This window comes from Dendropsophus ebraccatus, chromosome 3, assembly GCF_027789765.1.
Source record: "Dendropsophus ebraccatus isolate aDenEbr1 chromosome 3, aDenEbr1.pat, whole genome shotgun sequence".
NCBI lineage: Eukaryota > Metazoa > Chordata > Amphibia > Anura > Hylidae > Dendropsophus > Dendropsophus ebraccatus.
In genome coordinates, this window is record NC_091456.1 from 85,794,592 (window position 1) to 85,817,760 (window position 23,169).

The 23,169-nt window shown below is 42.9% G+C and overlaps 1 protein-coding gene across 1 annotated transcript in view; it reads right to left on the bottom strand.

The window, feature by feature from the left end:
• Positions 1-15,558: 15,558 nt before the first annotated feature.
• The window catches only part of ECPAS (Ecm29 proteasome adaptor and scaffold), a 67,031-nt gene continuing 59,420 nt past the window's right edge, over positions 15,559-23,169 (bottom strand). Inside the window, exons 46-49 of the mRNA XM_069962136.1 lie at positions 23,030-23,135; positions 19,284-19,372; positions 18,151-18,222; positions 15,559-15,834 (exon numbers count right to left, since the gene is read on the bottom strand). Of these exons, the coding sequence (XP_069818237.1) occupies positions 15,695-15,834; positions 18,151-18,222; positions 19,284-19,372; positions 23,030-23,135 (407 nt within the window). The 3' untranslated portion in view covers positions 15,559-15,694. The remainder of the gene's footprint in view (positions 15,835-18,150; positions 18,223-19,283; positions 19,373-23,029; positions 23,136-23,169) is intronic.

The window sequence follows — 23,169 nt, forward strand, 5'->3', positions numbered from 1 at the left end:
CAACATATTTGGGGGTGCAGCTACTCACCCAGCAGGGGGTTTATTTTTTGGGTAACAAATTTGGGGGTGTAGCTACGCACCCAGCAAGGGGTTTATTTTTGGGGTAACATATTTCGGGGCGCATTTTTGGGCAACACAATGGGGAGTGCAGTGATCTTGGAAGGCCTGCAATACCAGGTGAATGCCTGCAGAGAACAAAACATCCATCTCCCTGTTATAAAAATCCATTCAGCACACGGCCCTAGATACAATTGGTTATAGTACTACACGTTACACTTCATCTTAGCAAAGAGGCCGAGAAGCAATGCCTGCTGCGACTTCTTGAGGAGACGCCACGCTTGATCTCCTTTGGCGGTGGGTGGCTCTCTCTTTTTACTGCACAGCTAATACCTATCACTGCGCCTGTCTTACCTACCTAGCAACACCAGCCCTAGCCCCCCCTTTTTTTTTACGACGCCCCCAATTCACATTGCGCATGCTCTACCATGGATAACATTCACCCATGCAGCTGCCTGCCTGCCTGCCTATCTATCTGTCTATCTATCTGTATGTCTATCCATCCATATAGGGGCCATTCCATCCAAACTGAACCTTTCGTAACACTTAGTTAAACATTTTTTTTTAACAGCTAATTTAAAAAAAATGCAATTTAACCACAAAAGTTCTAAATATACATTAAGACTCTTAATGTATATTTATACCTTTAGTGTTTAAATTGCAGTTTTACTAGGTTTAACTAGGTGTTACGGGTGTTACGAAAGGTTCAGTTTGGATGGAATGGCCCCTAGATAGCTACAAATTAGTAAATAACTATTCTAAAAATATGATGGTAACTTCTCACAATGTTAGCGGTATGTAGAGGCATAGATTGGCCCCCAAAATATCAAAATTAAATAGTTTGCACTGTACCTACTTGCATCTTCCTTGCCAACTACCTACCTTTGCTACCTACATTAAAGAGACCAATCATGGCCGAAATTTTTTCATTTTTTTTTTGCTAATTAGCTGTAAATTAATATTTTATTAATATTTGTAATTGGAATTATTTAATTTTACGCCCGTGATTTTACAATATACACATTCTCTTTTCCTGTCTCGCGCCGGCTCTTTTCAAAAGAGCCGGCGCGAGACAGGAAGCTCCCGGCATGCCGAGCGGCGGGAAGGGCTCCCATGAGCCTTTGCCGCCGCTCTGTAAATACACAGTGATCCCGCGCTATACAGCGCAAGATCACTGTGTATGTCTATTCTAACTAGGCCTATTAGTATGTCCCTGAAGGTACAGACTGCCTGTGCAGTCTGCATCTTATGCGTTTACCTAATCCTGTATAGCAGAGCAGTAAGGGCAGGGGCGGCCATCTTGATGACGTCACTGGTGCGTTCCAGAGCTGGAACGCAAGGGACGTAATCAAGATGGCGTCCGGCTTAGTTGCACCGCTACAGAGGACTGGGTAAAGTATAAGATACAGACTGAACAGGCAGTCTGTATCTTCAGAAATAAACTACATGAAGATACAGACTGCCTTTGCAGTCTGTATCTTATACTTTACACAGTCCTCTGTAGCGGTGCAGTAAAGCCGGGCGCCATCTTGATTACATCCCTTGCGTTCCAGCGCTGGAACGCACCACTGTGACGTCATCAAGATGGCCGCCCCCGTCCTTACTGCTCCGCTTTACAGGATTAGGTAAAAGCATAAGATACAGACTGCACAGGCAGTCTGTATCTTCAGGAATAGATTTAGGGAGAGATAATCTTTTATTATAGGGACAGTTAATTTTAGGTGATTGGTTCTCTTTAAGTCTCCCTCCCAACGGGATGGACAGGCCGTCCAAAAAATATGGTGAATCCTGCTTGAAAATTAATCAAAAGCGCTGCACTTTTTTGTTCTGTCTGATTGCCATCACGTCCAGATCCGGGTAAGTAAAGTTCTCTGCTACATGTTGGAAAATCTCTGGATTCAGATTCCAGTTTTTTACCTTCCTTGACTATTTTCTTCTGAACATCTTCTAGTTGGGAGATTTTGGTTTCCACTTCTACCACCTTTTCTCCTACCACCCGTTCTCCCACCTTGCTAAGGTCATTCCGGGTACAAGTTACCTCTGTTTTTAGATGTCCCATTGGCCTCTTATTTTAGCACTTTGGGGAACCAAAGAACCTGACCTCGCTGACTTTCTGGGGTTCAACTCCTCATTCCTATTTTTAGTACCCATTTTTTTCTCCTTTCTTTTCTTCCTTTTTCTTTCTTCCCCCTTTTCACTCCTCCTTACCATCTCTCTCTGTCCGCTTCTCTCATCTCCTCTCCCCCTATCACTTCACCTCCTCTAAGGCAAAGATTCCTTTTTTAGCAACCAAACAGATATTGCAGTAAATAACAAATGGTCAATAGATCAATAGACATTTGTCCCTAGAGAAATATCCCCCATTCCCTCAACAGTTGGTACAACCTCACACAAAGTTCATGTAATATATCTGATAATGTCCAATTATATCTGGTAATTTAGTAAGAACTGATGCAACCAGTGCCATATAGTTCATACATATGCATTAATAAAGAGATTATGAATTCATTAGTAGAAAACGGGAAGGATATTATATCTCCAAGCAGAACCTCGTCAAGTCCTTTATATATATATATATATATATATATATATATATATATATATATATAGAAATAAAATTTGTCACCTGTAATTTTCTTTTCCTGGAGTCCTCCGGCAGCACAACTATGGGTTAAGTTCAGGTTCCCTGGAACAAGTCAGAAGGGACTAATTAGCAGTAATTAACAATCAAAGATAATTAAGCTCCTATAAGACCGCAGAGAGACCACCAACACACTGAGTAGTATGCAGAAAAAAACAACTTTATTGGGGGGGGCCTTAGTGCTGCCTTCGGACTCCAGGAAAAGAAAATTACAGGTGACAAATTTTATTTCCTTCCTGGACGTCCTCCGGCAGCACAACAATGGGATTTGTGAAGCCTTTTAAGGGGGGGGAAATACTCTCTGCAGCCCCTTGTAGCACTTTTTTGCCGAAGGCTGAGTAGGTAGACATGTCTAATCTGTAATGTCGGATGAAGGTGGCCGGACTTGCCCACGTCGCCGCTCTGCAGATTTCTTCCAGCGGAACGCATCTGGATTCGGCCCAGGAGGTGGCAGTAGATCTCGTCGAATGAGCTCGGAGATGACTTGGAATCTCAAGACCTTCTTTATTGTAGCAGAAAGCTATAGTGTCTCTAATCCCCCTGGACAGGGTGGGCTTGGATGCTTTATTACCTTCTGTTGATGAAGAAAAAAAGAAGGTGTTCAGATTTTCTTACTGCACTGACTCTGCTCAGATAGCATAAGACTGATCTCCTCACATCCAGTAGTGCCACTGCAGGATCCGTAGAGTCAATGGAAGGCAGGACGATCTCCTGATTCATGTTGAAGGATGATGATACTTTGGGGCGAAACCCCGGAAGGGTACGTAATACTAAACAGTCACCCAGGTCTCTCAGGTAAGGTTCCCTCGATGACAGCGCCTGGAGTTCGCTCACCCTTCTTGCTAAAGCCATAGCGACCAGAAAAAGTGTTTTTCATGACACATATTTTATGTCTGCCGTTTCAAGTGGTTCGAATGGTTCTTGAACCAGATGCTTTAACACCAGGAGTAGATCCCAGGAAGGCAAGGGACTTCTTACTGCAGGTACTATATTCTTCACAGCTTTGAAGAAAGTCTTGACCATCGGATTATTCGAAAATTTCCCATTAAGATGTGCATTAATCTCTGTCAATTGCAGCTTCAAAGTATTTAGTTTCAGACCTTTTTTCAATCCTTCTTGCAAGAAGTGTAGAACTGAAGGGAGGGAAACTTCTGAGGTAGAAGGGCTGATGGTAGACTTAAAGACCTTCCAGATTCTTTCATATGTCTTGAGCGTGTTTGGTTTCCTGGCTTTCGCTAAGGTTTGTATGACTTCTTCTGAGAAACCTTCTTGGCGAAGTTGATCTAGTTCACCAACCAGGCTGTTAAGTGGAGTCTCTCGAGATCTGGGTGGTATAGTCCCCTCTGGGAAAGGAGGTCGGGACGAGGTGGTAGCTTCCAGAATCTTCCTCTCGAGAGTTACCAGACGAGCGAGAACCAGGCCCTGCGAGGCCAGAACAGGAGAATTAAGATGGCTTTGGCCCTCTCTTGTTTGACTTTTTCTAGAACCTTCTGAATCAGAGGAACCGGAGGGTAGGCATAGACAAAAGTTGTCTTCCAAGACATGGACATCCCGTCCAGCACATAGGGGTTCTGATGACGGACCAGGGAACAAAACTTCTTGAGTTTTGCATTCTGACTGGTGGCCATCACGTCTACTTCTGGGAGACCAAACTTTTGGGTTATTTCCCTGAAGATCTTGGGGTTCAGGCTCCATTCGCCCGGCATCAGGCGATGCCTGCTGAGGGCATCTGCTGTCACATTCAGGACCCCTCTTATGTGAACTGCTGAAATGGCAAGAATGTTCTTCTCTGCCCACTGGAATAGTAGTCTGCATTCCGACATCAAGGAGTCGGATCTCGTTCCCCTTGCTTCTTCAGATAGAAGACTGTTGCCATGTTGTCTGACTGCACCAAGACCTCTTTGTGGCGAATCAGAGGAAGAAAATGCTGTAACGCCAATCTGACTGCGTGCAGCTGTTTCCAGTTTGATGACATCATCCTCTCTTGTGAGGACCAAGCATTCTGGATCCACCTTTTCCCTACATGGGCACCCCAAGCCCAGAACGAGGCATCCGTGGTGACGGTCACTTTCGGATGAGGTAAGAGAGACACTCCTGTCTCTAGATGCCCTGGATGCAACCACCATGTCGGGTCTTGTCTTGTCTTGTGAGAAATGAATAGTGGCTTGTCTAAGGTTGAAGAAGTCCTCTTCCATGACGTCAGGATGTCCTCCTGAAGAGCTCTCGTGTGTGCCCGTGCCCAGTTCACAGCGTCTATGGATGATGTTAGGCAGCCTAGAGTCCTCATCGCTCGTCTTACTGAAGAATGAGGATGGACTATTAAATTTCGGACTTCTGCTCTCAGTTTCCGGATTCTTTCGGTTGAAAGAGTAAGAGTCATTTGGTGCGAATCCAGAACAAATCCTAGATATTGGACCCTTTGTGCGGGAACCAGTTTAGACTTTTCTCCGTTTATGATAAACCCGTGTTCTTGAAGAAAGTTTAGAGTGGTGGCCAGCTGAGAGCGAAGGAGAGACTCTGACTGTGCTTTGATGAGCCAATCGTCTAAGTACGGTATTACGGTTATTCCCTGTAGACGAAGAGCTGCTGTTAGAACTACGGCCACTTTTGTAAATACCCTTGGCGCGGAGGACAGGCCGAAGGGAAGGCATGTAAACTGGTAGTGATTCTGAGTCTGATGATCGAGGATAGCTACTCGCAGAAACTTCCTGTGAGCTGGAATCACTGGAATATGCAGGTATGCATCTGTTAAGTCTATTAATGCAAAAAAATCGTTTGGCTGCAGACAGGCGATGACTGATTTTATATTTTCCATTTTGAAGTGTTTGGATACCAGGTGCCTGTTTAGGTAGGTTAGGTCTATTACTAGCCGGAACTTTTTGTTTGGCTTTGGCACGGTGAATAGTCTGGAATATACCCCTCGGCATCTTTGACTCAATGGAACCTCTTCCAGGGCACCTTTCAACAGGAACTGCTGGACCAGGGGGGGAAGGTGAGGATCGGATGAGGTGTTTATGAAGAACTTGTCCTGAGGAATGGTTCTGAACTCTAGTGAGAGACCCACGGAGACGACTTTGTGCACCCACAAATCTTCTGTAGACTTCCGCCAGGTGGAAGAAAAATGTAGCAGCCTTGCCCCCACTGGTGGAACTGATAGCCTGGCGTCATTGCTCTGTAGATCTTTTGGACTGCGGCTTTTCCTTTTTAGGATTGTAGGTTGTCGAGTCTCTGGTCTGTCGGGAATTGCGAAAGCGAAAAGGCCTATAGTTTTTCTTAAATTTTGGTGAGGTGCGTCTCCGATGAAACGGTTTCCCAGGTTGTTTCTTCACAGATGAAGGAAACACCGCCCCCTTGTCTTCATTGATATCTTTTAGAATTGGGTGAAGTTGGGGTCCGAACAGGCTTTCTGGATCAAAGGGGAGAGAGCAGAAATTATTCTTAGAGGAGAGATCACCCGACCATTGTTTAATCCAGAGACACCTGCGTATGGAATTCGTTAATGCCAGAGTGCGAGAACTCAAACGGAGAACATCAACCGGATAGTCACATAAAAATTCAGCGGCTCTTTTCATCTGAGGGATTTTATTAATAATATCCTCACGTGGTATTCCTTCTTCCAGATCTCTGGTCAGATGACTGAGCCAGGTGCGGAGAGCTCGGGCGACTGGGACTGCTGCAAGTGAAGCCTTAGCTGTAAAGGAAGCAGAGGAATAAGCTTTTTTAGACAGCGTATCTGCTTTCTTATCCATAGCATCCTTCAGTAATGTTGCTTCATCAGAAGGATAAACCGAGTTCTTGGATAGCTTAGCTACAGCTAGGTTTATTTTAGGGGGCAACTCCCATGCTTCACACTCTGTAGCGCCTATTTTATACAGATTTTTGAACCTGGCCCCAGGGTCCACCCTTTTCTCGGGTTTTTTCCAGTCTGCTTCAAACAAGGTTTTTAACAGTGGATGACTCGGAAAAACTTTTTCTTCCCCCGCAGGATAGTAATATAAAGCCTCTTTCTTGGGTCTCTTAGGAAGGGGCTTTTCTGATTCCACTGTAGTTTTCACCGCTTTAATCAATTTATTTAAGTCCTGCTTATTAAATAAATAATAATCCTCAGAACCTCCCTCATGCAGATCATCAGAAGACGAATCAGAGGAAGCAGCAGAGGAGCGTGCTGGAGGAGAGGGGGATCTATCAGACCTTGACCTCTTAGCTGGTTGCTGAGAACCCATAATGTTGCCACACTGATCTTTAAACCAGGTGAAGAAATCTTGTGCCTGCGACTGGAAATAATTGACAGCAGGAGGGGCTAAACAGGCATCACAAGTGTCATCCCGGGCATCATCAGGCATAGGTCCGCAATTTTTGTGCCTTCCGCCGGAAGCACGTCATCCCCGGCCGTAACGTCACATCCGGTCTGACCTCCAATCCCGGAAACGCCATCTTGACACGTGGAGGACACCGGCGGACCCTAACTTCAGCAGAAACACCGGGGATTGCGGGACCGTACACAGGATAGAGTTATTGCAGGTACTTGCTGCATGGAACTCTAGAATAAAACTTCCTTAGCAGAAACCCTCGCTGCTATATTTAGGAAGGTTTAAGCCCACAATAGTGTTCTGAAACAAATAAAACATATTAGTATAAGACAAAAGTAAAAATATATAAATATAATAATAAAAAACCTGACTCCTAAGAGTCCACAGTCTCTTCTAAGATGTTTGCAGAAGAAATAAAACTCAGTGTGTTGGTGGTCTCTCTGCGGTCTTATAGGAGCTTAATTATCTTTGATTGTTAATTACTGCTAATTAGTCTCTTCTGACTTGTTCCAGGGAACCTGAACTTAACCCATTGTTGTGCTGCCGGAGGACGTCCAGGAAATATATATATAGATAAATCCCGGAAAATGATGAAATGACGGCGCCCTTCCATGATTTCCCTTGGGATTTGATCAAATCACTGACCCCTTTCAGGGAAATGATGGGCACTTCAGCCATCTAGGGCAGCTGTAGTTGATGTCTGATGTGTAGCTGTCTGTGTCTCTGCAAAACTAACGCACGCGGAGGAAGTGGGTGGGCGCAGCTTACGCCCGCTCACATGACAAGCTCCCTCCTGGATTCAGACTCCATTTGGTTGGGTTGACTTGGTTCTGACTGAGCTAATACACCTTTTTAGTTCACTTCTCCCCTTATGTTGACTGCTCGGATGCCCCGAAGATGATTTTCCGTTGTTTCCTAAGCTGAATCCCGGAATTCGGTCCCCGTGCATGCTCCTTCTTCCGCACCTACCAGGAAGGCATCAGCAATCAAATGAGGCAGGTTCGAGAATGTTCGAGTTCGATTGAACCTACGATTTTCTGATGTTCGATCATCTCTAATCAGAAGTCAGCATTCTTCTGCTAGCTGGAAGGACCTAGTCCCTTCCTGCTTGTTGACATAAAATCTTCGATGGGCTGGAGGAACTGGTACATGGAGATATGATATGCATCTTTCAGGTCGGCTGTGACCATGTAATCTCTTTTTTTGATTTAAATACATGATAAAAGCAGGAATGTCAATGTGGGAGTTCCCATTTTGTGACGTCATGGATTTCAAAACACTACTCCCACTTTTTACTCATACTTACATATTCATTATTTTTATCATGCTCTGTTTAAGGCCACTGACCAAAATAAGTCTAGCGAGCGGATGAGCTGTCACCATGTCTGTATGTATTTTGTCATGAACTTAGCAGGAATAACGCCAGCCCAGAATTTTTATTATTGGATTTGGTGCTGGAGCTGGTCACAGGCCTTATTTTACAGCCCTTTATGTGCATAGTTGTCCTGTACCATCTTGAAGTTTGCGCTTGGCTAAAGAAAGCCCAACTCCTCTTTGATAATGCTATAGTTACCCGAGTGAACTGCACAAAGGTGACTGCACTCTGTTTTTTTTTTTTGTTACAAAGTTTTTCAATGACAGAATCTGAAAGTCAGGAAACCTCTGTTATCAAAGCTATTTGTAATATTAGGGTCATACACAAGCCTAGCGGGACCAGAACAAAGTAGTATGGGCGGGGGCCAGGGAAGTTAGGGTATGTTATTTATTTCCTGTCTATTGTGCCTATGGTCTATGTGGCTTGCTGTAAAGTATATCACTAAATGCTGGTAGAACAGTTCAGGAAAAATGGCTACCCCCATAATAATTTACCAAAAAACAAATACAATTAGAAAATAGAATCAGGAAAAAAAAAAATAAAGTATACAGTATCTGGCTCTAGCCTGTAAAAACAAATGTGGATGATCCGTTACCTTTCAGAGAAACTAGAACTACGGTCATATTGTTACTAGAGATGAGCAAAAAGCTAAATCTAAATGAAGCGCTTCAATTGATCTGTCCTCCACTGATCAAGCCGCCAGCCTTCCAGTGCTGCTCCTCTCACTGCCACTCCTCCCAGGATGCCAAGAAAAGCTGGATAAAATCCTGGGAAACTTCTCCCAGTTTCCCCGGCACCCAGGATGGAGCAGCAGTGAGTTTAGCAGCGGTGAAAGGCCAGCTGCTTGATGAGTGGAGCACAGATCAAATGAAGCGCTTCACTCATCTCTACTTGTTACCAAATCCAACTGTGAAAAAGTCTGATAAAGCTGCAAAAGTAACAAATAACACAACTTCATAAAATCTAGACGTGTTCCACATTCTAGACAAATCATAACATCATGTAATCAGAACAAAAATGCAAGAACAGGAGGGATTGCAGATTGCAAAATGTTTCCCTCATTCTGGTGACCACTGGGACCCCTACCGATCAGCTTAATATCCCCTATCCTGTCGTTTGGGGGGGGGGGGGGCAGCTTAATGATGTAATATGTAATGGATCCCTAACTCCCAAGCATAATACCTTAAACCAAAGAACACAAAATAAAGACACAACACATAGTAATCAGGTGTCAAAGGGGCCCAATTTTATTTGAAATTACATGACACCGAAAATGGCAGACCGCCGACAAAGAGTCACCCTCCAGCACTCAGGCGAGGAAAAAAACCCTGTGGGGGAAACCTCGAGGGAGCCATGGCTGGAGAGTTGCCCCTCCCCTGGACTAATACCATACTATAAATATAAATACTATAAATATAGTAAACTGGATGTGAGAGAGATGTGGCTGCAATATCTGTCACCTTATTGATGCCTAGGCGGATGTATCTCTTGTCCCTCACAGATCCAGGTCCACGTCTCAAGAAGGGGGAGACTCAATGAAGTAGTAGTCTAAAGAAGACCACCCCATTTCCCCTGCTAGAACCTCCAAATTACATCAAGGATAGGGGCCAGTAAAGTAGTCAAGCTCAAGGTCCTCTGGCGCATCCAAGATGGCACTGATCAGGGGGCGGTGCATTGCTTTATGGAACTCTCTTTATACCATAAGCGCTTGTCATCACAGTGCACGGTTGCCATGGTTACTGCAGGCCAACACATCTGAAGCATTAACCCCTTAATGAATGGCGATGTGCTTTACTGCAGAGGTCACTAAACACACTTGTGACCAAGCAAACAGCTTATGGTCAGGCAACACTTAGAAGACTAGATAATATGGTTTGATGTGTCCCATAGCAACCAATCACAGCTCAGCTTTCATTTCTCAAATTACTCTGTTAAAATAAAAGCTGAACTGTGATTGGTTGCCATGCCATGTTTAGACAGAGATTTATCTGACGGATTTGTGAAGCCAGAGCCAGGAATGGATTTGAGAAGAGTCAGGAAATCTGTTTTTCCTATATGACCTGTTCCCTGTCTATAGCCTGTTCCTGGCTTTGGCTTCAAAAATCTGTCAGATAAATCTCTCTGTCTAAACACACCATAAGACAGAATAACTTGCCCATAGTAACCAATCAAAGCTCAGCTTTAATTTTATAAGAGCTTGTTAAGATATGAAAGGTGAGTTGTGATTGGTTGCTATGGGCAAATTAGATTGATAAAGCTGCTCCATTGCTGTAAAGTTTATGATGATGATGATGATGATGATGATGACTGAAAACACATGACATCAATCTTCCCCATAATGCTTAGCAGTCAGCCCTTCCTCCATACCTCCCAACTTTTTTGGAGGGACACTTGTGGTTCACAGACATTTCTATACACAACAATTCCTGGCATTTCCTGTCACTCAGTTTAGAATCCTCTGGTATACGGTTATATACAGCAGATTGGATAACATGAAGGACACTGCTGACAATCTCATGTAATTGTATGTGGAAAGGGCGGCCAAAGAGTATTATTAATAAAGCTAGTGAAATGAATAGAGAAGGAGGGGATCCCTACCTGGAAATCTTCCCAAGACAGTATGGGTGGCATGTAAAACTACATTTCCCAGGCTTTCATAGGAAATCAGTGATCACCCAATTAGTTGGAGAATCACTGGAGAAACTGCAGTGACTGTACAAAGGGGTTGTTTAAAAGTAAAATAGTCCACAGTATTAAAGGGGTACTCCAGCAAAAAGAAAAATTCTTTCAAACCAACTGGTGTCAATGTTATAAAGCTTTGTATTCCACTTTAAAAAAAAATCTTCTAGTACTTATTAGCTGCTGTATGTCCTGCAAGAAGTGGTGTATTCTTTCCAGTCTGACACAGAACTCTCTGCTGCCACCTCTGTCCATTACAGGAACTGTCCAAAGCAGTAGCAAATCCCCATAGAAAACTTCTGGACAGTTCCTGTTATGGATAGAGGTGGCAGCAGAGAGCGCTGCTTCCGACTGGAAAGGATACACCACTTCCTGCAGGACATATAGCATAAGTACAGGAACACTGGAGATTTGGGGGAAAAAAAAAAGTTAAATACAAATCTTTGTAACTTTCTGACACCAATTGATTTGGGGGAAAAAAAAATAAAATCACTGGAGTAACCCTTTAATTCTACAAAATCCACAAAAGTCACAGCAGCAAATTTACTTCAAATTTGAACCAAGATTGAACATTATCCAGCTTTTTGCTGTTTTTTTCTGGAACTTTTTCTGCTGTTTTCTCTTTTTTATGTAATTTGCTTATAGACATTAAAGGGGTATTCCCCCCAAGAGCTAAAAAAATGAAATGCTCCCAAACCTAGCTGGTCTTACTCCCCAAGTCCCCCTGAGTATTTTGAACAGTCTCCCATCTTTCTAGCTGCTGCCGTTCCTGAGTTACAAGTTTTTCTAAAAGCCGATCTATATCCAAGATAGGAAACTACATTTCCCATCATGCAATGTTTCTGCCTGATGATGGTGAAGTAACAGAGCTGAGACAATGAAGGAGATGATGACAGTGTAGCAGAGCTAAGATCGCGGTTGCGGTGTAGCAGAGCTGAGTTGGAAGTGACGTTGTAGCAGAGCTGAGTTGGGGGATGACGTTGTAGCAGAGCTAAGTTGGGGGATGACGGTGTAGCAGAGCTGAGTTGGCGGTGATGGTGTAGCAGAGCTGAGTTGGGGGATGACGGTGTAGCAGAGCTGAGTTGGGGGGTGACGTTGTAGCAGAGCTGAAGTGGGGGATGACGGTGTAGCAGAGCTGAGTTGGGGGATGACTGTGTAGCAGAGCTGAGTTGGGGATGACTGTGTAGCAGAGCTGAGTTGGGGATGACTGTGTAGCAGAGCTGAGTTGGCGGTGACGGTGTAGCAGAGCTGAGTTGGCGGTGACGGTGTAGTAGAGCTGAGTTGGGGGTGACTGTGTAGCAGAGCTGAGTTGGGGGATGACTGTGTAGCAGAGCTGAGTTGGGGATGACTGTGTAGCAGAGCTGAGTTGGGGATGACTGTGTAGCAGAGCTGAGTTGGCGGTGACGGTGTAGCAGAGCTGAGTTGGCGGTGACGGTGTAGTAGAGCTGAGTTGGGGGGTGACGGTGTAGCAGAGCTGAGTTGGGGGTGACGGTGTAGCAGAGCCGAGTTGGTGGTGACGGTGTAGCAGAGCTGAGTTGACGGTGTAGCAGAGCTGAGTTGGCGGTGACGCGGCGATTGCGAGGGGCGGTGCTTATCACGGGCGATTGCGGGGGCGGAGCTTGTCGCGGGCGATTGCGGGGGGGGGCGGAGCTTGCCGCGGGTGAGTGCGGAGGCTAAGCTGCGGGTGAGTGAGGGATGCCACGGGTGATGGGGGGGCGGTCGGTTGTGGGGCACGGGGCTGTGTGCGCTGCGGGTGAGTGCTGGACGGTGGGGAGGCTCTGGACACAGGGGGTGAGCTCTGGGCTGGGGGTGACCGGGTGGCTGCTGTTAGTTAGCTGCGCTGATCATTGTCTCCCTCTCTAACAGCAGCCACGCCATCAGTGTTCTCAGTCACTTCACTGTGCTGGGACTGAGGACACGTGATGCCGACACAGAGGGTGGGGGCCAGGAGCAGGGAGCGTGTCGGGTTGGACTGAGGTCTGATGATTCTATGCAATCCGTGGGGGTGAATATACCTAGATAACAGCAAAACTGTGCAGAATCCATAATAACTGTATATTGGAAAGATGAAAAGCTACGGGTGGGCAGCGTATTAATGCAAAAATAATTTTTGGGGGGAATACCCCTTTAAATTCTTTCCCCTCATAGTCTATGGCAAAACATCAAACGCATAGCCTGCCACAAAAAATGTGTTTAACTTTTCCCCATTGACTCTCAGCTACCATCGCAGCACCCCCCAAAAAGCCATATGCCAGATTACAATAGTAAATGAGAATGTACAGTACCCTTCTCTCAAAGCTATTCACAGGATAACAAGCCTTAGAGAATTAAAGAGGTAGTGCGTTGTTAGACATTTATTCACTAAATAACACACATTACAAAGTTGTATAACTTTGTAATGTGTGTTATTTAAGTGAATGGCACCCTTCCCAGTGTTCCCCCCCACCCCCGGAAGTGTGGTGCATTATACTCACCGCATTACTGTCGACCCCGGCCGCCATCTTGGGACAATGACTCTCATTGACTCACCCATTGCTAACTATGCTCAGCCAATCGCGGCGAAGCAGCTGATGACGCGTCAGAGGCGTCCAGCCAGCCTCCTGAAGATTTTGTCATTGTCCCAAGATGGCGGCCAGGGTCGACAGTAATACGGTGAGTATAATGCACCACACTTCTGGGGGGGGGGGGGGGGGGGAACACAGGAAGGGGGCCATTCACTTACATAACACACATTACAAAGTTGTATAACTTTGTAATGTGTGTTATTTAGTGAATAAATGTCTAACACCCAACTACCCCTTTAATGAAGCACCGTCCCCTCTGTTAATTTAAGGGGGACACTTTTCCCACATTCTCGTGACCACTGGGACCCCTACCAATCAGCTTAATATCCCCTATCCTGTGGATTTTAGATGGAGCACCAGCCCGGACAGATTTTGGCTGCGATACCTTGGGCCCAACTGGGAATTTGATTCTTGGGGCCCATTCTACATACACCAGATATAACAAGCACCAAACCTTTTACATTACTATAGTAACTTTGCACAGAGCTGTGTATGTGATCAGTGATGCTAGCTCACTGCTAGTAACTTGTCAGTTACTAGCAGTGCAGTATGCTGCAAACAGCATAACGTGCCACTTAAAGGGGTTATCCAATAAAAAAAAAATTCTTTCAAATTAACTGGTTTCAGAAAGTTATATAGATTTGTAATTTGCTTCTATTTAAAAATCTCAAGTGTTTCTATATCAGCTGCTGTATGCCCTGCAGGAAATGTTTTCAATGTCAGTCTGACACAAGGTTTCCTATGGGAATTTCCTGCTGCTCTGGACAGTTCCTGTCTCGGGCAGAGATGTCTAATCTGCAGGCACAGATATATGAAAGGTACCATCTAGTAGCTCACTAACAATGTCAGTAGTTAGGGACGCAAATTGCAGATGACAAATTCTCTTTAAGAAAACTGGCCATCCTCTAAAAAGAAGTAGTGTTCAAAATGTTTGGCCAAAAGATATATTTCCTTTTGGAAAGATTTATCATCCACAAATATTCTCAGAACATAACCAGAAACACTGTTCCTCCTTCACCATGTGTGTCAGTGATTGTGTATGGCCAATGTGAACAACTGTAATGGCCATAATGGATTTAAATGTCAAAACAATGTCATTCTGGAGTAGCAGCAACACGTAAGAGAATACAAGTATTTTCTCATTCACTGTCTGAACACACTGCATCTGCTTCTTTTTTCTTTTTGAGGGGGGCATTTTTTTTCTATTGGTCTGTTTAGTGTTCACTATCTATTTAGAACATAGAAATAACAAATGTTACAAAGTTAATAAAAACCAAAATTTATAAACTCAATAAAAGATTTAGTCAACTGACCAATTCCAAATAAAACATTTGATGTCGTAGTACATAGAACTTCCATGAAATTTCTTGGCAAACCTCAAGCTGTTTAAGGCTATGTTCAAACTACGTAAAACAACGGCCGTAGTTTTCACACCAAAACTACGGCCGTTGTTTTGAGGATGGTACGATATAGCAATTCATGCGCACTACGGTCATACGATGCACACTGCGTATAAGACTACGGCCGTAGTTTGTACGGACCCGTGAAAAATGAACATGACATTTATTTGCGGCCGGTAATGTTACAACTACGGCCATGGATTTCAATGCGGCCGCACACGTAAAATTTATTACGGCCAAATTAAACTTGATTTTAATGTAAAAAAATTTACTGAGTGGTTTATTCGGCTAGTCGCAGTGTTTCAATTAAATGACATGTTTCAGCCCGATTAAAAACATGCTAGGAGGCAATATTAAACAACGGCCGTAGTTTCACGACTAGCCCGTACGGTCGTAATTCTACGGCCGATGTTTTGGCCTCAAAACAACGGCCGTTGAAAATAACAGCCGTTGTTTTACGTAGTGTGAACATAGCCTAAAACTATTTTCATGTATCATTGTAACCTATAAAATGCAGACAGTGTACAAGAGATCAGATTTCATGGAAATATTTATTTTATGCGTGGAATGATGCATGCTAAAGCAGAAATGTAAGCTTGTGTCAAATTCTTCTCAAAATCCACGAAACATGTTTGGGTTGAGTTGCACAGGTATTCTTTTTATACAGATTAATTTAAGTTCTCCAACTTCTTCTTCAGCAATAATCCTTTATCTCTCAGGTCTGGCCTGCTGTCCAGTTCCATAGTAGATAAAGATGTAATAAGCAGGTTTCTGTTGTCTAATGTAAGGCTTTGCCATTGTTCTGAATCTGGAAAAACATCAATGCAATTAGCAAAATACAACAAGGAGCAGCTTCTTATTTACTGAAAAAATACACAAGATTATAAAGGACATGCAAAGTATCAGATATGTATGGCAGAGCATAAACTCAACAGAAATAAGAAAATTCGGATTTAAGTTTGACTTTATGATTTCACAGAGCTTAAAAGGGTTACTCCAGAGTATAATTTTTTTTTTTTATATATTGTTGCAAGTATATTTATAAAATAATAAAGAAGCAATGCTTACCTCACCGTGCTCCTCCGGTGTCCTTGGGTCCCCCGTCTCAACAGTGACAGCCCGCTCAGCCAATCACTGGCCCCAACGCTGTCCTGTCTCAAGCCGGTTTTGGAAGTGGATGTGGGTTTGTTTTGAGGGGGACCCAAGGATGCAGAAGGGGAAAAAGGACTCCTAGAAGTGATGTCATAGCCCTGATCTCAACAACATTCGGTTTGTCTGGGTTTACATGAAGAGACTGAAGATGTAGACTTCCAAATATCTTGGATAAATCCTCAAAAGGATTTTTGCAGTACATAGAAGCTGTTCTGAAGACGCCCGGGGGGAGGGGGGGGGGGGGGTCCTCCAAATATTCATCTAATTTAGATTTTGTTCATTGATACAAATAAACTATTAACACTATTAAGAAGCATTCTTACTTTGCTGCATTTTGTCCACACCTGCCTAAACTTTTGTACCTAGTAATTTTGTACCTATTGTGTACTGCTAATCAGAAATTAACATTTTTTTTTTAAGATTTTTTTATGTGGGTTATTCACAAGTCTATTTCTCTTCCTTTATTCTTGTGTTATATTTAAGAAAATAACAGAGAAGAGATTACCCCATTGTTTTCTATGAAGTGGTGAATCTGTAGATCCTTGGGTTTAAGGATTATAACTAGTAACTACAACCCCCCCCCACACACACACACACACACAAACACCGGACTGATCTGTGTATCCTAATCCCTTCTAACAGAGGATGTTCCTAATGATTGGAGAATGGCCAAGGTTATACCCATTGACAAAAAGTAGTAGAGAAGAGGCCACTAGTAACAAACCAGTTAACTTGACACCTGTATTAGTAAAAAATATAAAAATCTTCTTTAAAAAAAAAAAAAAAAATAACGACACCTAAAAACAAACAATACTGACCAAAGCCAGCATGGCTTCATTGAGGGCAATTCATGTCATACTAATCTTATTGATTTCTTAGACTGTCACAAAAGTTCTGGATGAAGGTGGTGCCGTGGATAGTAATAGGGTTGGTAATAATGGTGGTGTGTTAAAAAGGTTTGGTAGGCAAGGTTTGTCTGTTTGCTGATGACACAAAAGTCTGCAATAGGGTTGATATACTTGAAGGTGTCAGTAATATGGAGAATGATTTAGCTTTACTAGAGAAGTGGTCAAAAACAGTGAAAAGCAGTTCAATATTTCCAAATGTAAAATAATTCACTTGGGGGAAAGGAATCCTTTAAAGAAGTATCATATCGGCAGTTCTGTAGTAGTGAAAACTTTCAGGAGAGGAGGATTTAGGGGGAGTGATTTCTGACAGCATTAAAATAAGTCACCAGTGCAACCAGGCGGTGATCCCACCGTATAGAGCTCTAGTGACATCATCACATCTGGGATACTGTGTCCAGTTCTGGAAACCTAACCTACAAAAAAATATTGATAAAATAGAAATGGTCCATAAAACATAAAACCTATTAGGAAAGACAATCTGACCAAATCTGTAAACTCTGAAGCCAAGAAGAAACCAAGATGCACTCTATGCACTCGAGGCGGGCCGGCATCCCTAGTGTACGGACACCCCCCCGTGTTATGCCTCCATAAGAATAAAGTCTGGCCGCATCAAATAGGGGAGGGGATATTGAGTGGCCTGATTTGCAGAAACCAGTGCAGATAGTGGGAACCTGGCAGTGGTTTAAAAAATGGTCCATATCATCGGGTGCCAACAAGATAGATCATGATAAAAAAAAAATTCATACTAAGTGGTACATTCACTTTAAAAGCCTAAATAAGGTTAAGGAGGGGGTGTTTTTTTTTAATAAAAAAAAACTGAACAAGTAAAAGGGGAAAGAATCTGCGATTACCTGGAGAAAAGATCAGGAGCAATATAAAAAAAAAACATGTGATTGGTAAATCAACAGTAATCAAATTTAACCCCTTAATAGCCCATGATGTTTATTATCGGCATGTAGCCATTAGGGGGTATGGGGAGGGTTTGGGGCTTGCTGCTGACTATTTAACCACTTAGATGCTGACAATCTTTTAGGTTTTTATGACTATTCACTTCACCTACTTACCTTCTAGTTTCTTTAGAAGTATTTCTATTACAGAGATAGCTTCTGTTCTTACAGATGCATAACTCTTATTTTCTGTTAAACATAAAGAAACTTATTACAATACTGCAACTAAATGTTGATAACATTCTATTAAGGTAACCAATGCATGTAAATGAATAAACCCTCAAATGAATGTGTTCTGTATAATACTAATGTGTCAGAGCTAGTGTTAGAGCTACAAATCTACAGCAGCTAGAATATAAAATTCTCATAAAGGTAAACATAGTGATGGCACTCACCAGCTTCCTTCTTAGTAAAGGGGTAGTATAGCAAAAAATTATTTCTTTCACATCAACTGGTTCCAGAAAGTGCCAGAGATTTATAATTTACTTCTATTAAAAAAATCTCAAAGTCTTCCAGTACTTATCAGCTGCTGTATGTCACTGAAGCAGTATTCTTTTCCCTCCGGAGAGCATTAGAGGTTTTCTATGGGGATTTGGTAATGCTCTGGACAGTTCCTGACAAGCTGATAAGTACTGGAAGATTAGAGATTTTTTAATAGAAGAAAATTCAAATCAACTGGTGCCAGAGATTTGTAAAGATTTTTTTCTGAACTACCCCATTCAGGCAAAAAAGCAGGGCATAGGCAGGCAATTACAAAACAAGCAACTGCTGTTTCACGTCACAGTGCTTCTTCTGGACCCAAAGAAGCGCTGTGATGTGAAACTGCCGTCTCTTTCTTTGTAAAAGCATTCCTATGCCCTGCTTATTTGCCTTAATAGAAATCTCTATAAAAAGAAAGCTGGTGAGTGTTGCCGCTGTGTATCTTTACGGGATTTACAAGAGACTTGGACTGACTGAGCAACACTGGTCTGATACATGTATAACAGCTGAGGTTAATTGCAAGGTTCTATGCCAGAGTGAATGATTATTGCGGCTGTGCCATCTTATACCTGCTTGTGCTAAATATAAAATTCTGTCTGCAGCCAAAACTACGGAAGTTCACTGTATACTGACATTTTACAATTTAGTATGTACACCAAACAAGATCACTACTATGGAGGCTGGAGGAAACTTTTATCACTGTCTATTGAACTGATCAGAAAAACTGATTTGTGACCCAATAAGAGTAAGTGCAAAGACTACTGCAGTACCTAGAGAATGTGCAAGTGCTGGACAGGCTTCTGTGAGGATTTCTTTAAGGGCTGTGATGTCCGAATGCTCCTTTTCTAAGATCAGTAAGCTGAAAAATATAAAAAAAAAACACAGTCAAGTGAAACAATGAAATAAAACTGTACTACTATCAGTACAATCATGGTAACAGACAACAACCAGGCACTCACTCACTCGTCCTTGGCGCAGTATTCAGAGACTGGTTTTATTTCGGCAAACATAAAACCACAAGCAAGGTGTTTCCACGCCATCCCAGCGTCTTCATCAAGCCCAGCCTGCATGTGGTTTTAGGTTTGCCAAAATAAACACAGCGTTTATATATATCTAAACCAGTCTCTAGATCCCGCACCAAGGTTGAGGGAGTGATCGTATGGTTGTGATCTGTTATAGTTGTTTGGAGCAATTACTGTAGGCAAATGAGATATATGTCTGCTCCCAGGTCCCTGATCCAGCAAACAGTGCTGCAGAGTTATGCCTATGCCAAAGCACAACTCCGCAAGGTTAGGGATTTTCTTTTTGCTACTACATTGGATCATATGGTCAAGAGGATACTGCACTATCCAGCGCCCTTATTGTTTTGTTTATCAGTGTATACTATCAGTACAATCATGAAATACAATATGACTAAAAAACACCACAAAGAGAAGCCTTGCATTACCATTCCCCACTCTTGCTGTAGATTCTCAATGATGGGTAAGTCAATAGCATGGTTACATAGTTAATAAGGAAAAAAGAAAAAGAGAAGAATCAAATCAAGTTCAATACAGTACAACCCAACAGTGCTGATCTAGAGGAAGGCAAAAATAATAGCCGAAGAGATCATAATTAATGTTTTAATATTGTTGTAAGGATGATGTTTTACTAACAGGATGTGGAAAACGCTAGTGTACAGTTGTCCATATCTGTGACAGCTAATTCTTAGGGTGGTATTACACGGACCGATGGGGGCCCGATAATACCTGTAAACGAGCGACGATCTACTAGATCAGCGCTCGTTTACTGGGCCTATTACGCGGCCCGATAATCGTTTAACAAGGGCTGCGGGGACATAGTTACTTGTCCTTGCAGCCCTTGATTAAAATATATACTTTACCTATCCAGGCTCCAGGGCTGCTCCTGCGGTCTGCTTCTTCCCGGGTCCCGCTCGCTTTAGCTTCAGAGTGGCCTGTGAGCTGACAGGCCACTCTAAAGCTAGAGCGCGCACGACCCGGGAAGAAGCGGACCGCAGGAGCAGCCCTGGAGCCTGGATAGGTAATGTATATTGCCAGTCACGTTTACAAGTAGCTGTGCGCGGTCGGCTCCCAACAAATATAGGTTCTAACCTATATTAAACAATCAGCCGATGATCGTTGTCATCGGCTGACCGTTGTATTTATTACACGGAGCGATAATCGGCCGATTATCGTTCCGTGTAATAGTACCCTTAAAGGTGTAGTCCATTAGGCACAATGTGAAGCAATCAAAAGTTATAAACAATTGTATGGGTCAAGAATAAGAAAAATTTACAATTACTGTATTGGATAACCAGATTATAAAAGGAGGGCACATACAGATGTAGTCAGGCTTAACATGAGTTGTAGCCAAGGTTAACTTGATCACAAGTGTGTCAGGGAGCTGTGTTAAGTCAATTAGAAAGTTGAGTTGTAATAGTATTTTATTATGTAAAAAAATAGAATTATGTAGTTACACCTATTGGACAGGGCTGGATTAACTGCTATGCATGCTATACTGTATCTAAGTATCTAGGGCGGCACACTATGGGACATATTTTAGATGACCAGTCTTCCTGTGTAGACAGACTTACCGGCACTCCTGTAAACACTATAGCACAGAATAAGGAACAAGAAGCAACCCTAGAGTAATGACATGTAATTTAGAGTCCACAGGTTCTGAGCTCCTAGAAGTATTGCTGGTACTATACAAGGATACTGCATGTATCTAACAACAGTTGTGCCACAGCTGCTATGCTAATAATCAGGTCACAATAAGGATGTATGCAGTATACTTTCCTTACTTGGCATATTCACCCCCTTAGACACATCAGCTGAGTGACAGCACTAGTAGGTGCCTAGTGCACAGTGACGTAGCTACCATAGAGGCAGGGTAGGCGGTTGCTATGGGGCCCGTGCAGGAGGGGGTCCCGGGGGAGAAGATAAGAGCCTCCTGTTTTGTCCTGCTTAACCCCTTATGTACTGCAGTGTGTAAGTGACCCAATGTTTACTTACATGCTGCAACACAAAAAAAAGGGTTAACAGGCAGAAGAGAAAAAAAACTTTGCTTCCCTGCACTGATAACCCCTGACCTCTGTTCTCACTGCCTGTCTTGCATAGGTCAGGGGTTATCAGTGCACCAGCAGTAAAGCAAAGATTTACTTGTCTTCTAACATTGTACTGACAGAGCAAGCAGCCATTGGCTCATTTTTGCCACATTACGGAAAATATATATATATATATATATATATATATACATACACATACATATACATACATATACATACATATATAAAACAAAGAATACAACTGCAGAGCTCCAATCAAACGGTGACTTATTTCTCCCACAAAATGCATAAGCAATGTTTCAGCTCGATCCATAAGAGCCTTTATCTGCATATATATACAGTGCAGTGCTTTGTCTTGTGCATAGGGGATAGGGGGGGGCTTACAGTTTTTTGCTATGGGGCCCCGTGAATCCTAGCTACGCTCCTGCTAGTGCAGCTTAAGCAGCAAATATGGACCTGCTGGAGGGCCACTTAATTGAAAAATTAGTTTCTAGGTCCAGTTATTCTTAAAATTAAGATTTCATGTAAAACTACTTAATCATTTTATATTGAGTCTGGTATACTCTTTAATTCATCAACATTTTCAAGATCCCCATTTGCTCACAGTGGATGAAAGCATGAAAATAGTTGCAGCCTAATACTTCTCACAATACAACTGCCAAGTATAGTAAAATGTAAGCTAAATGTAAACAGCCTAGAGCACCTGGACTGTTGCACTGTAGCCATTTGGAGAAGAGATTTCTGTTGTTGTATTCAGCTATAAAAAATTTGCCACAACAGACAACACTAACCAGAAAGATACATAGATTTATGTAGCTTGCAGTAAAGCATCGCTAACAATAGTCTGGAGCTGACTTACTGACCTCTATGGAAAAGTTTCCTAGGCCCTCTCTGTGTCCTGTGCAAAGGTCATTGTTTGGGCGGATGGGGTAATTGAGGATGAACCCTGACTGTGAATGGTCTGTAATACCATCTTGTATACTGGTGCCCACTTTACATTAATCTTGCCTGTGATAATAGTGAGAAGAATGCTGAAAAGTTTTCTTTACAGAACAGAAAATATCAGCGATACTCTTCTTCCCCGATTCCCTGCTGCTGCAAACATTAAGGAGGCTCCAATTACCTACCTTCATGTCGTCCCAACAAGAACTGCCCCAATCAGCCAATCACTGGCCACCTTAGTGTACCACCTTTGCCTGTTATTGGCTCATTGGGCAAGTTCCTGCAGGGATGACACATCACACAAACAAGAAGAAAGCTGGGCCAAGCGGTAACTTAGAGCTGTCTGATTTGCAGTGATGGAGGATTGGGAGAAGTATTGCTTATTTTTATAGCAACCAAAAAACAAACAAAACAAAACCCTTCTTAAAGGGCAACTCCTTTAACGAGAGTAATCACAAATCTCATTCTAAAAGGAGTAATATATATCTTCCCAGCAACACAACTTACCCATAAAAGTATGCGTTCATGGACTGAAGGACAGCATGCTGAACTTTCCAAGTGCTCAGCTTCAACCTTTCACACATCAACTTGCAAACTTCTAAACGGTAGCAACCTATTGTACCATAAAAACCAGCAATGAGGTATAG